This window comes from Lithobates pipiens, unplaced genomic scaffold, assembly GCF_037356315.1.
Source record: "Lithobates pipiens isolate NorthernLeopardFrog02 unplaced genomic scaffold, aLitPip1_a1.2 Scaffold_3, whole genome shotgun sequence".
NCBI lineage: Eukaryota > Metazoa > Chordata > Amphibia > Anura > Ranidae > Lithobates > Lithobates pipiens.
In genome coordinates, this window is record NW_027507790.1 from 214691156 (window position 1) to 214709439 (window position 18284).

The 18284-nt window shown below is 42.0% G+C and overlaps 1 protein-coding gene across 1 annotated transcript in view; it reads left to right on the forward strand.

Moving 5' to 3' along the window:
* The window catches only part of HCN1 (hyperpolarization activated cyclic nucleotide gated potassium channel 1), a 599508-nt gene that overhangs the window by 369834 nt on the left and 211390 nt on the right, over nt 1-18284 (forward strand). Inside the window, exon 4 of the mRNA XM_077462771.1 lies at nt 12170-12388. Within this exon, the coding sequence (XP_077318897.1) occupies nt 12170-12388 (219 nt within the window). The remainder of the gene's footprint in view (nt 1-12169; nt 12389-18284) is intronic.

Genomic DNA, 18284 nt, shown 5'->3' on the forward strand with positions numbered 1-18284 from the left:
ATCTCCACCGGAGACACTGCGGGAATCCCAACAGCCTGACACTAAGCTAACTCAGCTAAGACGTGTCAGGCTGTGGGGATTCCCGCAGTGTCTCCGGTGGAGACGGGATGGATGCGCTGCGCTGGACCATCGGGAGAGATCGCCCATCGCTGGATAAGATCGGCCATCGCTGGACCCCAGAGATGAGATCAGCCATCAGATAACAAGAGTGGATTACCACCACTGGAATCTTTTATTTTAATTTTTTTTATTTTTAATAAAGGACTTTTCCCAACGGCGTGTGTGTTTTTTAACAATTTGTGGACTGGCCAGGCCGCAGTGCAGCTGCTGCTGGCATTTTTAAGTCTTCAGACCACTGTCACAGTTTGTAAGTGGTTACAGGCAGGTGTGCCTAATCGCTGGGCCTGATTAAAGGAGAAATCCAGCCAAGGCTTGTTTGGCTGTACTTCTGTTGATCAGAGGAGTACAGTTCATTCTGCACTCCTGTGACCCATTTTCAGCTAACAGTGGGCTGAAGTCATAGAGCTGGTCCAGGCTGGGGAAAGATTCCAACCATATGATTGCAATCCACCCAGAAGCCTGGACTGGCACCTGGCTCAATCTCTCAGTGAGCCACCCCTGCCACCTTCACAGCCCAGTATGCCAGTGAGCATGGAGGGGGGGTAGAGCAGACAGCATTAACTAACCAGCTCTATGCTCACAGAGTTCTGAGAACTGAGCAATCAGTGGTATATAATCGCTCGGTTCGCAGTCTTGGAGCCGGCGGGGGCCAGACGCAGAATCAGTCTGATGCTGCATCCACCTAGGCAAGTATGATTTAAAAAAAAAAAAAACCTTTCTACAATATTACTGCCTAAATTAGACTCTGTGTGTTTCCTGCCTTCCACACCACACTGCACATTATTCACACTCTGCTCACCATAACATTTATGTTTATATTGTACCATTTGCCCAATAGATATCTACATGCCACTGGAATTCCATATCTTGTGCTGGTTATAACTTTCTCCAACTAATTGTTATTAGGGTCTTTCCTTGTTTGTCCTGGGGATTTTTTTTCTGCAGATTCCTCATTTAGTACTCTGTGATCAGCTTTGGCTGGCAAAGAGGAGAGGGGACCACCGGGCCTCTTGGCTAGGTGGACTTGAGTGCCAGAAGCCTTAAACCGCAGGGGTCAGGGAAGGGGCCACCTTCTTCGGAAAGGGGTCCAGGGACACAGCAAGTGCAGTTTTGTGTGTGTCTTTACAGAGTCTATGTTCAAATTTCTGCTTTGCTACCTCTCCTTCTCTATTTTTTTTTTTTTTTTTATTACATTGTAGCATATAGCATGTGTTCAAGTCTTTATTACAACCTTACATATACAGTACTAATGGTATATTCTCTGTATTGTTTATTAACAAGTGAATTTTATTCATGCCTACGTAGGTCCATCTGTATTGCACTCAACGTCAAAATGCTGTTGTGCATGCCTCTTTATCTATGCGTTGACTGAGTGATTTATGAATCTAAAATATACTTTGAACAGGAAAAAAGATACAATCCAGGAAATACACAAGTTGACAATAAAACAACACAATGCAAATATTTCTGTCCTGAAGATGGAATACTCCAATTGGAAATCCACAATTGGCACATTCTGCTTATGCAGAGTGAAGATGCAATGTATTTATTTACATCCTCGTCCTCATTTTACTCCCCAGTGCTAGTGCGAACTCTCTACTGCATAAATACAAAACTGTATTATATTTATGGAAATAAGCTTTTCCTGTCTAGTCATTATGGCTCAAGTATGAAATTCAAGCTACTATTTATACTTCAGTTTTCCACGTGTCTATTACGTGTTTATTTTCAGAGTTTAGAATAGATTAGAATAGGTGAGCTACCATTATATTTGTCAAACTTTACTTATGAAATCTTTATATTTGGCACCTTTTTTAGCTCTTCAAGCCTGGAGAAGAGAGTTGGATGGCTTCCTGTGCTCTCATGGTTATCTCCCCATGAACACCAATCCGACCTCATAGCTTCCCAGGGTGCATTGTCATGTTAAATAACATCAGGTTTCATGACTCCTGAGTGTGCATAACAGTAATAGGCGCCATTCCCACATATGCAAATTGGATGCAGGTTTCCCCGCATCCAATTCGCATGAAAGGAGTGTGTGGCTGGCTCTCAATGATGCCGGTTCACACAGCTCCAGGGCGTCCGAGGTTTGCATTTGGAAAGGGTCCTGTGCGTCTTCTCGTCTGATTCAGGTGCAAATTTAGGCAAAAATTTGGACCTAATTCATATCTGAATCGGTGAACAGGGACTCGCTGGACAATTTGTTATAAAGGAACTACTATTATTTAGGAAAAACAGATAAATATTCCGTTAAGAGTTGCCTATCTATGACATTTACAAGGCATTGACAATCCCATACAGGTATATTGTATACATGTTTGTATATTATGCCCATAATCCTTCAAGATACTTTTTTGGGGTCACCAGTACGGTTTTTTTTTAATTTTTAATAATTTTTTTAATGTATAAAAATTATATATATATATATATATATATATATGTATATATATATATATATATATATATATATATATAGATATATATATATATAGATATAATCTGTGATCTGGTTGGGGCCCAGTCAAAGTCCAGATATAAATCCAATTGAGAATCTTTGGCAGGACTTGAAAATTGCTGTTCACAGACACACTCCATCCAATCTGACAGAGCTTGAGCAATTTTGCAAAGAAGAATGGGCAAAAATGTCACTCTCTAGATGTGCAAAGCTGGTAGAGACATCCCCAAAAAGACTTGCAGCTGTAATTGCAGCAAAAGGTGATTTTACAAAATATTGACTCGGGGGGTGGGGGCTGAATATAAATGCACACCACACTTTTCACATCTTTTATTTCTAAACATTTTTTTAAAACCGTTTATTTTCCTTCCACTTCACAATTATGTGCCACTTTGTGTTGGTCTATCACAATGATGGCAAACCTTTTTGAACCCGAATGCCCAAACTGCGACACAAAAGCAACTTATTTATTTCAAAGTGCCAACACTGAATTAAACCTATCAGCAGTTCTGTACAGAGGATGGGACTGATCACTCCTCTGAGCCCTAAGGGTCCAAAAATGTACGATTCTGCCCAAAAAAATTGTTTGCGCGTTTTCAGCTGACGAAACGCTCAGGTGTGGGTGGGGCCATTTACACTAATGGGGTTCTTCATTATGAGTGTTGGTGCGTTTCATGAATCATGCAATCAGTATACTATATATGTGTACCATGTGGCCCTACATCCAAGATGGAAATGGTAATTACCTGTTGGTAAATAGAAGTTGTATTTACTCATGTTCTAATGGTGTCCTCCAAGGCAAAGCACTATGAATACAGCCTGGGGATCTAAATATGGTGCCGGGTGCGTGTGGCTCGATGGATTACTGCGCATGCGGCTCCTGAACCAACCAAACCTGGAGTACATGGAGTCACCCCAGCATCTTGCGGGCTGGCACCATTGCAGGCTAAGCCATGACTCCACCAGTTCACTGGCAAAACCCCCTAGAAGCATGACCCTATCTGGCACTGATGACACGTTCTAATGGGCCCTATGTGAGCCAATCATGGGGGGGACCCCCCATGTGCCAGGTGAAGACAATCCAGCCCCACAGCGGGGACACTCCCGATCCCCAGGCAAAGGCATAATAACCATGTAGGGGAAAATCATGTGACATTATGCACTGATACATAAGGAAGAACACATTGATGTGCAGAGATACGAAGGCATATAAATAAAATTTAGAGGTTCAGCTGCTGGGGGTGGGGGGGGGGGGGGGGCGTGCGACCCAACCAGTTTGCGTGCCCACAGAGAAGGCTCTGCATGCCAGCTGTGGCGCATGTTCCCTAGGTTCGCCATCACTAGTCTATCACATAAAATCCCAATAAAAAACATTTTTGGTTGTAACATGACAAATTGTGGAAAATATCAAGGGGTATGAATATTTTTTCAAGGCACTGTATTTACCCTGTAATCTTTCACTATTCTATTTTGTTATTACCACTTCCTGACCTTAGGCCGTTTAAACATGGGCTGAAGTTGAAGTGGTTATATAGGCTACAACCAGGATCCCAGTGTTGTTTTTTTTAAAGCCAGAAATTCTCTTCAATGTTAAAGTGGCTGATTGGCTATAGAGCCACTGGATCACTTTTAAGGTGGCAGAAGCCCCGCCCCCCCCATCCATTTGCCAGTGCCTTTACAAGGCTCTGCTTTCCAAACAGGAGCCCGGTAAGGATACAACCAATGGTATCTGCTTGCTGGGACACAGTGATGAGAGTAAGCAACAACAATTTTGTTACTTCCATCGTTGGTCTCATGTAAACAAGCCTTTACTGGCTTTTGAAAGCATCTGATCATACCATTTTCAGTTTGATAAGATGCTTTAGAGGACAGACGTGAGATATGGATGGGCGGATAGATCTCTACAAAAAGAGAACCTGTCACAGCCCATGTTATCACATGGGATGTTGTTCGTTTCTTGTGATAGCAAATAAGTTGACCCCCCCCCCCCCCAAAAAAAAAAATATATATAAAGGTACAATGTAAAAGAAAATGTAAATAATATAATCTTTTTTAAAGTACCCTGTCCCCTGGTGCTCACAAGCAGATGTGAATGTACACGTAGGTATGTAGATGAGAATCGCACCATGCATGAGGTATCACCATGAACATCAGAGCGAGAGCAATAATTCTAGCACTAGTGTAACTCTAACCTGTAAAGGCTTTTAAAGCATCATGAATGGAAATTTTTAGGGTACAGTAGTGTGGAGCCGGGCGTACGTAATTTTAAAGCATGACATGCTGGGTGTCTATTTCTATCGGCATAGCATCATCTTTTATGTTTTACCAAACAATTGGGTACTATATTGTGTTTTTTGTGCATTCAAATTCATTAATGTGTATTTTTTCCCAACAAATTTGCATTTAGAAAACTGCTGCACAAGTATTGCGTGACATAAAAATATGCTACATTCCACCATTTTATTCTCTGGGGCCTCTGCTTTAAAAAAAAAAAAAATGTTTGGGGGTTCTAAGTCATTTTCTAGCAAAAAAATGCAGATATTTTTACATGTAGCAGAGGAATGTCAGAATTGACCCTGAGTGGAACTGTTTATATATACTTTTGATTTTTTTTTTTTTTTTTTTACAAGAGAGTGGATGGACTATTCAGGAACATTCTTATGAATAAAATATATTTTTGTAAGGTAATAAAATACCACAAATATCACATTTTAGCACAGTGACCTGTAGGTGGGCTGGTTTTCCTACTGGGTGAAGCTTTGCAAACCAGGAAAATTTAGGTTTTCTCAGTATAATGAGCATAATGCCATAAAATGCTGTTTGTGCAGAAAGTACCATATGCACTTCATTGAGAGGTGTAATCAGCAAATTAATTAAAGACTGAGCAAAAAACGTTTAGTTTTCTCGTTTGTCCTATTTACCAACATAAATATATGCAGATATACGCTTCATAATTTAGGTAATTAGAATTAACAGGATGCAAATTTATGGTAATGTGCCGTGAATAGAAACAGATATTTATTTTAAATTAAATTGCACCATAGGAGGCCACAGTTCAGGTGTACTTAGAGTGTTGCACCAGTTTAGAATGCAACTATTTACAGTGCAGTTCAGCATGTAGTCCAAATAATGCTCTTTAGATCATTGGGTCTTAGTTGATGATGACAGAATCCATTCACCTGATCTGGGATTCACAGTGGTTGGGCAGATTTGTACACAATGATAGGTTTTTTACTTTTTCTTGCGCCATTTGAGAAGTCTTTTGAACCACCTTCCTGGCCAGCTGCAAGTTCAGAGAAGCTGCCCACAGCCCATCTACCCCAAGTGTCATTATCATAGAGGTTTACATAATTTTTCCATCGTGGCCTTAAAGTAGAACTAAGGATGAAGCTTTTTTTAGAAAAAATATTGGATAGAGTAAGGGACGGTTATAACCTCTATCAGTTTTTTTTTTGTTGGTTCAGTGTCCCTTTTTAGGGAGATTTCCCTTCACTTCCTGTCCCATAGCCAAAACAGGAAGTGAAAGAAAATCCCTGCAAAGTGATGGAATCCCAGGTTGTAACCAGGGTCCCCAGAACTATTCTCCCTATTGGAAGATTTCCCCTCTATTACTGTTCTGGTGACAGGCCAAATTTTAGGATTTTCTTTCCCTTCCACTCTTGATGATAAGGGCAAACAGGAAAAAAGAGAGGATAAATCTCCCTAATGGGGGCACAGACAGCAATAAATACCTAAAATTGATGTAAATTAATCCAAAATCCTGCGCTCCACGTTTTAAAGTTGTATGCGCCAGGTATCGCAGCACTCTAATATCGGACTACTAGATACATAAATTAAGATACAAAATGGGTGTGCTGTCCCTTTAAGTGCTCTAATTCAAAGCAAAAAATATTGAATCTAATACATAGTAAATTGCATATGACAAATAAAGTGCATAAGTGTAAAACAAAGAAGTAAACAAATTAACTAATGTATGAAAATGAAATATTGCCAGGAAATGTCCCCTGGGCAAAGAAACGCGTTTGGAGGAGTCTATCTGTGATGCCATCACACAGGTCAATTTCATTGTAGCGATGCAAGTTTTGCCTATCTCTATTGTGTAATATTTTGAGTACCTTTAATTGAATATTGCATTGCATTTTATGACAGTATTGCATGATGTAGCGTGCTTTGTGGGAACAGTTTGGGGAGGATCCCTTCCTGTTCCAACATTACTGTGCACCAGTGCACAAACAAGGTCCATAAAGACATGGATAACTGAGTTTGGGGTGGAGGAACTTGACTGGCCTGCATAGAGCCATGACCTCAACCCAACAGAACACCTTTGGGATAAATTGGAACGGAGACTGTGAGCCAGGCCTTCGCATCCACATATGTGCCTGACCTCACATATGCGCTTCTGGAAGAATGGTCAAACATTCCCATGGACACACTCCTAAACCTGATGGAACCTTCCCAGAAGAGTTGAAGCTGTTCTAGCTGCAAAGAGTGGGCCAATTCAATATTGAACCCTACGTAGTAAGATTCATAATTTAACGCTGCCGAATATAATGGTAACTCATCTATTCTGCTTTATCAAAACTCTGAAAACAAAGTAGTAGTAGACACGTGGAGAACCATAACTTACTGTAAGAATTCCCGTGGTGTACTACATCTGGGCCAATTTGGAGATGCCGCTTTCCTCCAAGAGTGTAATTTGTGTGTAATTTGTGTGGAGTGTAATGCACTCTGTGACCAAGAAGGTGAATATCCTTAACAAGGAGACCACAATAAAAATCTGTCAGGTGTGCTATTCCCTCTCCACTGTATCCAAAACGAAACAAAATGCTTGGCTCTCCCATCCCTAAAAATGGTCATCAAGACAAACAAAAAGGGTGCTGTGCCTGCATATTTATCTATGCATTGAGTGATTTATGAATCCAAAATATACTTTGAACAGAAAAAAAAGGCTGCAAGTCAGGAAATACACAAGTTGACAATAAAACAACACAGTGCAAATATTTCTATCCTGAAGATGGAATACTCCAATTGGAAATCCACAAACAGCACAGTCTGTTTATGCAGAGAGAAGATACAATGTATTTATTCCCATGCTCGTCCTTAGTTTATTCCTCAGTGCTAGAGCGATCTCTCTTCTGTATACATACATAGCTGTATTATATATATGGAAATATGCTTTTCCTGTCTAGTCATCATGGCTCAAGTATGAAATTGGAGTTACTATTTATACAACGGTTCTCCACATGTCTACTACTAGTTTGTTTTCAGAGTTTCGATAGAGCAGAATAGGTGAGCTACCATTATAGTTGGCAATGTTAACTTATAAAATCTTTGTTTGGTACCTTCTTTAGCTTTTAAGACTATAGCAGAGAGTTGAGTGGGCCTCCTGTGCTCTTAGTCCCCTCCCAGTAAAAACCAACCTGACTTCATAGGTTCCAAGTCTGCATTACAGTACTAAATGATAACATGTCTCATGGCTCTTACGAGTGCATAACAGTAATAAAGCCTAAGTTTAGTTACAGTATATAAAAAAAACAGCACAAGGGACACTACTTAAATTGAATGAGAAGCCTCTCTTCTGCTGATGGCTGAAAAATAGTCAGTTCTCTGCAACCCCCCAATTCTCTCACATTAGTAAATGTCTGATGTTGTGCGTCAAAAGTGCACACTATGCTCGCCCCCTTTCTGCCCCCCTCCTCCATTTATAGAAGCTATAGTATTGTTTTTATCAATGGAAAGTGCTCTAGAATGGAGGATGGGTGTGTGAATGAAGAATGAAAGATTCAACTGCTCCATTCATAAAGCGCTTTTCATTGAGGAAAGCTATAGTTGACACCCTTGAAGAATGCTTGTCGTGTCTATTTCCCAATGTTATGAAGGCTATTAAAGTTGGATTTCCCATTACTTGCTTTCTCACTGAAAAATTCTGACAGAGGGTCTAACCTTTCCTTACTCTACCCAAAACTATAGATACACTTGACTGTAGATACATTTACCAGTGTGGCTAACTGTACTATGAGATGTACAGAAAGCCATAGAGGTAGAATGTGCATTTGGTCCTCACTCTGAAACCATCAATTTAGAAGTCATCAGACAATCATGCTGAAAAAAAGTCAGACAACAATCGGGCATTATTAAGCCAGGTACAAACAATGGTTTGGGAGACCTCTAACATGGGAATGCTCTATGTCACGTTTCATATTGTTTATTCGGGGACAAGCTCACATGTGTTGTGTTTGTGAAAAAAAGACTTGCTGCACTTTTAGTATCTAATTTCTAAGGGAGCCTTTGGTATAAACCAGGGATATGCAATTAGCGGACCTCCAGGTGTTGCAAAACTCCCACCATGCCTTTGCCTCTGGGTGTCATGCCTGTGGCTGTCAGAGTCTTGCTATGCCTCATGGGACTTGTAGTTCTGCAACAGCTGGAGGTACGCTAATTGCATATCTCGGGTATAAACCAATAAGGCCTTATTGGTAATGATCCAGAAAGCAACGTCCGTGACGTCACTTCCAGGTCAGCAACTAGGTGTCCCTGCATATCTCATTAAAGAGAACCTGTCACAAAAAATCATCACATAGGGGACTTTTAAAAAAGTTAAATGTTTTTTTTTTCCTGCAAAAAAATGTAAATTGCACTCAAGCACATAAACCCCCCCCCCCCCAAAAAAATTGAGCCCCCCCCCCTCCACACATACACACGTACAAACTTAAGCACATGCATAGTTGATTGCAATACACGTTACATAGTGCCGTGCACACCAGAGTGTGAACAAGAATTCTAGCACAAGACCTCCTTTGCAACACTAAACTGATACCTATAGTGGCCCTTTGAAGCATCGCCTATCGAAAATATAGGGTTCTGAAGATTGTGACCTTTTCACGGACCCACACAAATATAAGGGTTTGGCATGTTGGGTATCTTATTACTCGGCGGAATCTCATCTTTTATATTTTACCAAAATGCGGGTAACATATTGCGTTTGTTTGCCCTATTATTCACTTCAGTGTGTTTTTTACAGAAATTTTGCATTTCCTAGAGGTTTGCGGTAATATTGTGTAGCATAAAAAAAATTAGAACTACCACTCTTTGAATGTTTAGGGGTTTTAAACAATCTAAAATAATTTTTTTAACCACTTCCCACCCGCCTGTCATTTTGCTATAGACCCGGGCGGTAAGTGGTTAAAAAATAATTTTAGATGATGTAATAATGATGGTTCAGTTATCCTGACTGGATGTCATGTGATATCTTGCAGGATAACAGCCGGCGCGGGGCATGCAGCGTGGCGATCAGTGGTGCGGCGTTTCAGTCTGACACACCGCAACACTGATCTTGGTAAAGAGTCTCTGACGGAGACTGTGTTCAATCACAGCTGTTCACGGTATAAACAGGAAGAGCCGTGTATAAGCTTTTCCTCACTCGCATCTGACAGACACAAGTAGAGGAGAGCCCGATCAGCTGTTCTTCTGGCGGGGGGGGTCTACTCTGATTATCAGTGCAGCCCCCCCAGGATGCCCACCCAGGACCACCTGGGGTGACCACCACTAATGACCACCAGGTATGCCACCTATGGCCACCAGGGATGCCAATCTGTGCCCAAAAATGATGCCAATCTGTGCTTATCGGTAATGCCTGCCAGTGCCTCCTTTACAGTGATGCCTATCAGTGCCACCCATCCGTGCCCATGAGTGCCCATCAGTGCTGACTATCAATGCGCATCAGTGCCACCTATCGGTGGCCATCAGTGCCGTCCATCAGTGCTGCATATTAGTGCCTGTCATCAGAGCAGCCTCATCAGTGCCCATCAGTGAAGGAGAAAACTTATTTACAAAATTTTACAACAGAAATGAATAAAAACTTTGGTCTTTTTTTTTTTAGCAAAAAATAAAAACCACAGAGGTGATCAAATGCCACCAAAAGAAAGCTCTATTTGTGGGAATAAAATGCTAAAAATGTAGTTTGGGTTCAGTGTTGCATGACCGTACAATTTTCATTAAAAAAGCGACAGCACTGAAAGCTGAAAATTGGCTTCGGCAGGAAGGGGGGGAAAGTGCCCGGTATTAAAGTGGGTAAACGTGTGCAAAAAACAGGCTCTGGCAGTGAGAAGGTTAAAGAGGAGCACCAGTCTCCCACCCCCAAAAAAATAAGTCAACAGCTATAAATAATGTAGCTAGCTGCTGATTTTTAATATAAGGACCTTTACCTGATTCTTCATTCGGCTTTGGGTGAGGCGCTGGCATCTTGGGTAAGGGGAACCGGCAATGAAGCGTTCCGACTTCACAGCTGGTTTTCTACAACTCCTGCACAAGTTTGTGAATGGTCCTGCAGTCTTCTGTAACCTGGTTGTGTCCCAGAAGGCTGTGGGGGTAAGGAAGAGGGGCTCGTTTTGACAGGTACCCACTACCTACTCCGCCAAAGTGCCAAATGTGGCAGTGTTGGGGAGAGCGCAAACAAGCGGAGCTTCCCTTTTTGGGTGGAGCTCAGCTTTAAGGTAAAAACTTCTGCCATTAGATTCACTTTAGCTAATACATACCTTCTCCACACTTTCTCTGCAACCCATTTACTGATTGCAGCCCCAAGTAGAAAGTTTTGTGTAAGCTCAGTGTAAGTCTGTATCAGAACTTAAATCACCACCATGTGCCTGGTGATTGGCTGCTCAGGCCCCATGCACTGCATAGTGTGAGAAAGTAGTCACATGCTCCCTCATATCCAGAAGTACTAGGTGTTTTCAAGGCCTCTGGCTGGTTAGGTAAGTAGTAGTAGAAAAGGTAGACTTCAAACAGAACCTGTCACTTTGTCTCAAATGTGCTAAGTGCCAGGTTTACTTTAATGTTTTTATGTGTATAAAATCAATGTTTTAATTATTTACAGTCTGGGTGACTAATTAGGACAATCTTGTCTTTTCTAGGAAAGAGCTCTTTGTATATCCATTTTCTGGATGCAAGTAGCAAATATGACATATTTGCATGTAATATATCATACTTAACTGATGCTAAGGGGCCTGGGTATAATGTACTAAAGGCAAATAGATTGTTCACATAGCAAATGTTTTATTTTTTTTATTTTTATTTTTTACGTTTTCCCTGCATGTGATTGGGTGATATTTGCAAGTGAATTTTCACCACATTAAGCTAAGAGAAAATTCCCTTTCAACTGGAAAATGCTCTTTTCCTTTACCAAATCAACCCCAGTGTATCTACAAAAGAATGAAAGTTGGCAGCTTTAAGCATTCTAGGCCTTTTTTTTTCACGTCATGCCTACTGTGCCTATCTTTAAACGAGTACCAGCCTAGTAATCCTCTGTCTTTAGTTTTAAAGAATGTTATTTCCCTTCAGCAAAATGCAATTGATGTACAAGCATGAGTAGATACACGAGAGAGCTAGGAAAAATATCTAATCATCTTAGTTTATTGTGATAAGCAGCATTGGACAGGCTCTCCAAGGCATAGCCTGGCAGTGCAGGTGGAATGCATACATTTGACATGCATGAGATGGTTTGCACGACAGCTCTGCTCTTACTGAAGCTGGAAATGTATTTATAAAAGGCAAATATTTTCCATTAATAATTTTCTTTTTCTTCATTTTTTTTTTCAGAATGATTCCTGGGGAAAACAATATTCCTATGCACTCTTCAAAGCTATGAGTCATATGCTATGCATTGGTTATGGGGCGCGGGCTCCAGTTAGCATGTCGGACCTCTGGATAACTATGCTCAGTATGATTGTTGGCGCTACATGCTATGCTATGTTTGTTGGCCACGCAACAGCCTTAATTCAGTCTTTAGATTCTTCACGTCGACAGTATCAAGAAAAGGTAACTGTTTTACATCCAGTCAAAAAAATTACAACTCACAACTGTTTTTGAAAAAAAAAATCATAAAATACACAGCTGTTCTTATTTAATCTTATTCTTCTTTCGGTATCAATATATTTTGCAGTTTGTTGTAATCATATTCTTCAGTTCACGCGACCGGCAGCTTTGCTCTTGGCAGCTACATTAAAGTGTATGTATAGCCAAAACATTTTCTTTGAATAGTATAGGGAAGTGTTAAGAGCCCTGTCAAGTTATATTTTGCATAGGAAAGATTCCCCTGACTCCCTGTCCCTAAAGTGGTTGTAAAGCATTTTTTTTTTGTATTAAAATAACAAACATGTCTGTACTTACCTGCTCTGTGCAATGCTTTTGCACAGAGAGGCCCCGATCCTCTTCTAGGCTCCCCCGCTGCTCCTTCTCTTCATTGGGTGTACACCACGGAAAGCCGCTTTCCATGGGGGTACCCATGCCAGCTCGCTCCTGAGTCCCACTGCTGCATCCATTGACAGACAGCGTGATTCGGCTCTGCCCCCCGCTACCAATGGCTCCTGCTGCGATCAATCTGTCCAATGCGGAGAGACAGCGGCTGGAGCCATTGAGTTTGTGCACGTTGCTGGATCAGATCAGGCTCAGGTAAGAAAAAGTGATGAGCCAATCGAGGGCGTATACTGCTGTGCGAGATGGTAGCTAGATTTTTCTCTGGAAGCCCAGATCCTGCATCTAGATAACAAGGTGGCAACACTGCGCAGCGTCAACAACCTGAAAAGGAGCTTGGACAGCTGCTGGCAGGGAACAAGGGAAGAGGAGATTAGAAACATGGAGGCATGGGAGCCAAAGGTAGGTAGATGGGTGACAACTAGAAGGAAGGGTAGAGGGAAGAGTGCTAGGGAGGCCAGCCCTGAGTTGTTACATCCCAACAAATATGCCAAGTTGTATGATGCTGGGGATATAAGCTCAGGGATGGCAGTGCTGGAGCAGGTGCCCTACCCTAGTTGCCAGGGAAGTGACGGCTTCAGTAAGGAGGGAGGCAAAGATGCAGGGAAGGTTAGACAGGTACTGGTAGTAGGGGATTCAGTTATTAGGAGGACAGAGAGGACACTCGCATAAAGACTGCGGTCGCTGAACAGTGTTGTGTTTACCGGGCGCTCTGGTTCGGCACATCGTGGAGTGAGGGGACAGATTATTGGGTGGAGCTGGGGAAGACCCAGCTGTCATGGTAAACATTGGTACTAATGACAAAGTGAGAGGAAGGTGGAGAGTCCTAAAAAATGTGGCAGTGAGCATGGGACAGAGGGGATTAGTGGAGATACTAGTGATATTATATCCATAACATCTAATCCCAGGGTTAATGAGTTACCAAATCAAGAACAGTGCCTGAGAAATCATATGGAAAAATAAAATATGCACCAATACTAAACTCAGGGGAATGTTCACCAATGCCAGGAGCCTAGTCAATAAAATGGAGAAACTGGAGCTGTTTTTACACGAGGAGGATGTGGACTTGATGGGAATACTTGGTTTGACAGCTGACATGACTGGCTGGCAAACGTTCAGGAGTATTCTTTGTATCAGAGGGAGAGGTAGGGCAGGAGAGGGGGAGAGGTGTGTCCAGGGCTTTTTTTCAGCAGGAACGTGGGGGAACGCAGTTTTGGCACCTCCAGCTCTGAATGTATGTAATGGCAAGGGGTGATGGGGTTTACTGGAGGGTCTATTGATGCTGGCTGCTGGGGGATATATTGTTGCTGGAGGGGATCCATTTTTACAGGGGGAGAGTCTATTGTTGCTGGGGAAGTCAGTTGTCGCTGGTGGGGGATCTATTGTCTCCCAGTAGCATAAGAGCCCCCCCCCCAGCAACAATAGATCCCCGAACCAGCGCCCACTGACCTCCCCAGAATCAATAGACTCTCCCCCTGTAAAAATCGAGTTTCTGGAAGACATCTGCTGTTGAGGGAGAGTTCTGTTGCTAGCTGTTCAGAGTCTATTGTTTCTGGGGGTGCTCCATTGTTACTGGCTACAGGGGATCTATTTTACTTCCTATCACTAACAAATTACATGCAAATTACTTAGCACCACAAATTGATACTTGAGAGGTGGGTAGGGGGTGGAACCAAGGAACGGTGCTCAGAGGTGGGTAGAGAGCGGAACCAAGGAATATTGCTCGGAGGTGGGTAGGGGGTGGAACAAAGGAACGTTGCTCAGAGGTGGGTAGAGGGTGGAACCAAGGAATAGTGCTCGGAGGTGGGTACGGGGTAGAACCAAGGAATGGTACTCGGAGGTGGGTAGGGAGTGGAACCAAGGAATGGTGCTCGGAGGTGGGTACGGGGTGGAACCAAGGAATGGTGCTCGGAGGCGGACACAAGAGGTGACTCGGAAGGAGGGAGTTCCTGCACCTGTTCTCTGAGAAAAAAAGCCCTGGGTGTGTCTATATATCAGGAATGATTTACGGGTAGAAGAGCGGAATGACATCAGTGATGGGGCAAGGGGGGAGGTGGAGTCGGTATGGGTGGAACTCCAAAAGGTTGAAGTGAGTGGGAAATTTCTACCGGGGGTATGTTACAGGTCTACTAACCTTAGGGAAGAGGTGGATTTGGATCGCCTTTCACAATTAGAAATGGCAGCAAGACAGGGAAATGTCATAATGGGGGACTTTTACTATCCTGACATTGACTGGGCGGAAGGGACAGCCCACTTGCAAAACGCCTCACGCCGATATACGTCGGCAGAAGGGCTCGTACAGGCAAACTAACATACCTGTACTTTGCCCTTTAAAAGGCGGCCTGCGGGCACACGTGCGCCGCAGCAAGCTCCGTGAGTGATGTCCGTGGAGATACCTGCGATCATCTCACAGGGAGGAAGAACGGGGAGATGCTATTGTAGTAGTGCATGCCTAGTGACAGTGTCACTGATCTCTGCTCCCTGTGATCAGGAGCAGAGATCAGTGATGTGTCACACGTAGCCACACCCACCTACAGTTAGAATCACTCCCCAGGACATACTTAACCCCTACACCTAGTGGTTAACCCCTTCACTGCCAGTGTCATTTACACAGGAATCAATGCATTTGTATAGCATTGATTGCTGTATAAATGACAATGGTCCCAAAAATGTCCCATGTGTCTACCATAATGTCACAGTCATGATAAAAATCGCTGATCGCCGCCATTACTAGAAAAAAAAATGAATGCAATTAATAAAAATGGCATAAAACTATCCCCTATTTTGTATATGCTATAACTTTTGTGCAAACCAATCAATAAACGCTTATTGCGTTTTTTTTTTTTTTACCAAAAATATGTAGAAGAATACATATTGGCCTAAACTGAGGGGAAATTTTTTTTTGTTATATATATTTGGGGGATATTTATTATAGCAAAATGTAAAAAATAATGATTTTTTTTTCAGAATTGTCGCTCTTTTATAGTGCAAAAAATAAGACCCGCAGGGGGGATCAAATACCACCAAAAGAAAGCTCTATTTGTGGGAAAAAAAGGACGTCGATTTTGTTTGGGAGCCACGTCGCATGACCGCACAATTGTCAGTTAAAGCGACACTGTGCCGAATCGCTCTGGTCTTTGGCCAGCAAATTGGTCCGGTGCTTAAGTGGTTAAAGGCCCGCCATTTATTAAATGTTCTACAGGACAACTTCATGTCCCAATTGGTGGATTCCCCGACTACAATTAATGCAATGCTAGATCTTTTTAATAACAAATGATACAGATGTAGAATTGTGGGACAACTTGGGGACTAGCTACCACAGAATTATACATTGCATAAATCATAGGAAAGGGAGGCACGAGGGGAGTACAAGAACACTAAATTTCAAAAGAGACAACTTTACTAAACTGCGATCAGTGCCACTGGATATTAAGTGGGACCAAATCCTTCAACACGGAGGAAACATGGGAATGCTTTAGGAATATATTAAATGTGTCGCCAAGTGCATCCAAAGAGATAATAAATATAGAAGAATAAAAGTTAAACCTGGGTGGCTGAACCAAATTATAAAATGTCATATTAAGGACAAGAAAATGGCCTTTAAAAAGTACAAAGCGGAGTGGTCATTGTCAGCATTCCAACAATACAAGGTATGCAATGTGAGGTGTAAGAATGCAATCAGGGCGGCTAAAACAGACTTTGAAAGACACATAATGGAGGAGAGTAAAAAATAATCCCAAGAAGTTTTTATTTATTTTTTTCTTTATTTCATCAACATTTTATTGTAAGTAAATCACAAGTATACAGAAGAAAGAAAAACACAAATTCAGAGAATGTTACACATTTTCAAACAGAACTATTAACAGTAAAAAGGTGAGGTCAGAACACATAGGTCCCATAAAGGATGAGGATGAGAAGATGGTTATAGATGACAAGAAGGCAGGTACTAAATGCTTTCTTCTCCTTGATCATCACACAGGAAAAGGATGGGACCACCGACCACGACTGTATTGTTAGTGACACCTCACAGGATCCATCCTTGTGGCTAACAGAGGCCAGAGTCCGGAAAGGAATAAAGAAGCTAAACATAAATAAATCACCAGGACCAGATGGCTTACACCCGAGAGTCTTAAAGAACTCAGGTTATAGCTAGACCACTATTCCTAATCTTCATGGACAGAATACTGACAGGATTGGTATCAGCTGATTGGCAAAAAGCCCAGGTGGCACCAGTATTCAAAAAAGGGCAGAGATCTATTCCTGGAAACTATAGGCCTATCAGTCTAACGTTGGTAGTTTGTCAACTATTTGAGTGGATAAGGTATGCCAGTGGATGTGGTGTATCTAGATTTTGCAAAAGAACACAAACGCTTCATCTACAAGCTGAGGTCTGTAGGCATGGACCATATTGTTCTTGGATTGTTTAATGGCTATGGGGTCCAAAGGGTTGTGATAAATAACGTGTACTCAGAATGGTCTAGAGTGGTTAGTGGAGTACCCCAAGAGTGCCTTGGGACCAATTGTCTTTAATTTATGTACAAATGATATAGAGGGTGGGATAAGTAGCTTGATTCTCAATTTTTGCTGGCACAAAAATATATAGGGCAATAACAACACAGCAGGGTATAGAAACTTTACAAGAGGACTTGAATAAATGAATGGGGTGGGCTACTGCATGGCAAATTAAGTTTAACATTGGAAAATGTAAGGTAATGCACTTGGGGGGGGGGGGGGGGGGTAAAAATATAAACGCTGCTGCACCCCGCAGACCCCCCACCTTTTTCTTACCTGAGCCTGCTAGTTTCAGCGATGGGGCTGAGCACAGCTGCGCCAGCCGCTGTCTCGGGTCCTCATTGGATAGATTGATAGCAGATTGATGGCAGTTGTGGCCATTGTCAATCAAATCCAGGGACATGGGAACTGGGGGGCCGGGCTGAGTCCTGCTGTTTGTCAATGGACACAGCAGCAGGACTTGGGAGCACACCCTCACAAGTGCCCCCATGGAAAGTGGCTCTCTGTAGGGGCACTCGAGATGAGGAGGAGCCAGGAGCGTCGCAGGGGGCCCCCAGAAAAGGAGGATCGGGGCCGCTCTGTGCAAAACCCTTGCACAGAGGAGGTAAGTATAACATAATTGTTTAAAAAAAAAAAGACTTTACAATCACTTTAACCACTTGAGGACAGAGCCTCTTTCTGAGATTTGTTTTTTTTAGTTAAAAAGTTAAAAACATTTTTTTTTTGCTAGAAAATTACTTAGAACCCCCAAACATATATATATATATATATATATATATATATATATATATATATATAATTCTAACACTGTATTTGCTCAGCGGTCTTACAAGGACACCAAAAAAAAAAATACAAGTTTTTTGAATTACAAAATAAGACAACAGTAAAGTTAGCCCAATTTTGTTTTATATTGTGAAATATAATGTTACATAATAATGAGTAAATTGAT